The sequence below is a fragment of the Alligator sinensis genome, unplaced genomic scaffold (genome assembly GCF_000455745.1).
Source record: "Alligator sinensis unplaced genomic scaffold, ASM45574v1 scaffold1049_1, whole genome shotgun sequence".
In the NCBI taxonomy this organism is placed as follows: domain Eukaryota; kingdom Metazoa; phylum Chordata; order Crocodylia; family Alligatoridae; genus Alligator; species Alligator sinensis.
In genome coordinates, this window is record NW_005842672.1 from 251,071 (window position 1) to 252,522 (window position 1,452).

General features: G+C 55.4%; 1 protein-coding gene across 1 annotated transcript in view; it reads right to left on the reverse strand.

Annotated features, from left to right (window-relative positions):
- Positions 1 to 272, reverse strand: part of TBC1D22A (TBC1 domain family member 22A) — a gene marked incomplete at its 3' end in the record, with an annotated part of 235,047 nt that extends 234,775 nt beyond the window's left edge. The window contains exon 1 of the mRNA XM_006033873.3: positions 79 to 272. Within this exon, the coding sequence (XP_006033935.1) occupies positions 79 to 140 (62 nt within the window). The remainder of the gene's footprint in view (positions 1 to 78) is intronic.
- Positions 273 to 1,452: the final 1,180 nt, after the last annotated feature.

Here is a 1,452-nt window from a genome sequence, read left to right on the forward strand (position 1 = left end):
GAGGAGAGCCCCCCCCCCCCCGCAGGCGCGGCCCGCCGCGCGCCGGGACGGGCTGGGGCCCAGGCCAGCTCCGCTCACCTCCCCGGCACCTTGGCCGCGCTGCGCTTCCAGAACTGCTTGCGGCCGCCGTCGCTCGCCATGTCTGCGCCAGCTCATGCCCCAGCCGCTCACCCCGGCCGGCCCCGCGGGGCTCACTCCATCCAGCCCCCTGCCCCTAGAGCCACCTGAGCGCTGCCATGTTGACACCGCGCAACAAGCGCTACCCCAATTGGCCGCCCGAAGCCGGCCAGACACTTGACCCAATCAGAAGTAACGTTACTGCCAAGTGGGTGCGAGTCGTCCAATCAGGGCCGCCGTCGGCCCAGCGGAAGCAACAACCCCAGGGCTGCGTCCCCTTCCCTCCACCTCCCGCTGGGAGCAGGCCCTAGCGCCCGCGGCTGTGCGGTAACTTGGACCCTGGGCCAGGGTACAACCAAGGCAAGGAAAAGCCCAAATGTACTGTCATTGGAGGCAGCTAAATGATGCAACGTAGGCAAAGTCCAGGCACTGTTGGCAGACAAGGCTCTTTGGGTGAATCTGATATCTATTATTAGACCAACCTAAATAGTTGGGAAAAAAATTCTTAGCAAGCTTTTGGGTTTAAAAACCCTTCATCATTTAAGTTGGTCTAATAAAAGATATCAGATTCACCCAAAGAGCCTTGTCTGCTGGTGTCCTTAGACCAACACAGCTACCACCTACACCCACGTCACTCTTGGGGAGTTTTAACTGAGTTTGGGGTCTGCTGGGGGCTTGCCTCAACATAAAGAAATGCTTCAGCTTTGATGCCCCAGTTCGCACTCGCTCACTGGTGACTTTCATCAAGCAGTATAAAGTAAATCAAAGACTTACTTCCATACATATTTGCATACTTATTTGCAAATTGTCTCAGTGTACAATAGTTTTTCAGCAAATACAATGATTTTGAGCTTCCAATACAATATTTTTGTATTTAAGACCTGGCAACACTGCTTTCTGGCGAGCTGAAGCAAAGTGGGTGCAGTGCGGTGCAGTGAGGTGCGGTGAAAGGGCAAAGCCTTGTCTGCCCTGCACTGCAGCTCCCCCAAGCTCTGGCCCCTGGGTGGGGGCTCCTACAGTTTCCTCCTCTGCCTCTCTCGCTGGGAGTGACAACCCTATAACACTCCAGGGCTAGGGACAGACATTCAGAAAACCTGAGCCTGAGTTGATTCAATCTTTGCAGGTTAGTCTAACCTGGCCAGGCTAAATCAGTTTGTAAATGCACAGACATCCCAAACATGCAAGGACATGCCTGCAGTGGCTCAGGCTATAAGTCGGGAGGTGCTAGAGCTGCCCTCCCTTCCCTTCAACAGGGCTGAGCTGAGGTGGGCATGGCCAGGCCCCATAAGGACTCTCTGATTTAGGAGGGGTTCCCCCCAGCTCAGCAGGGAATTG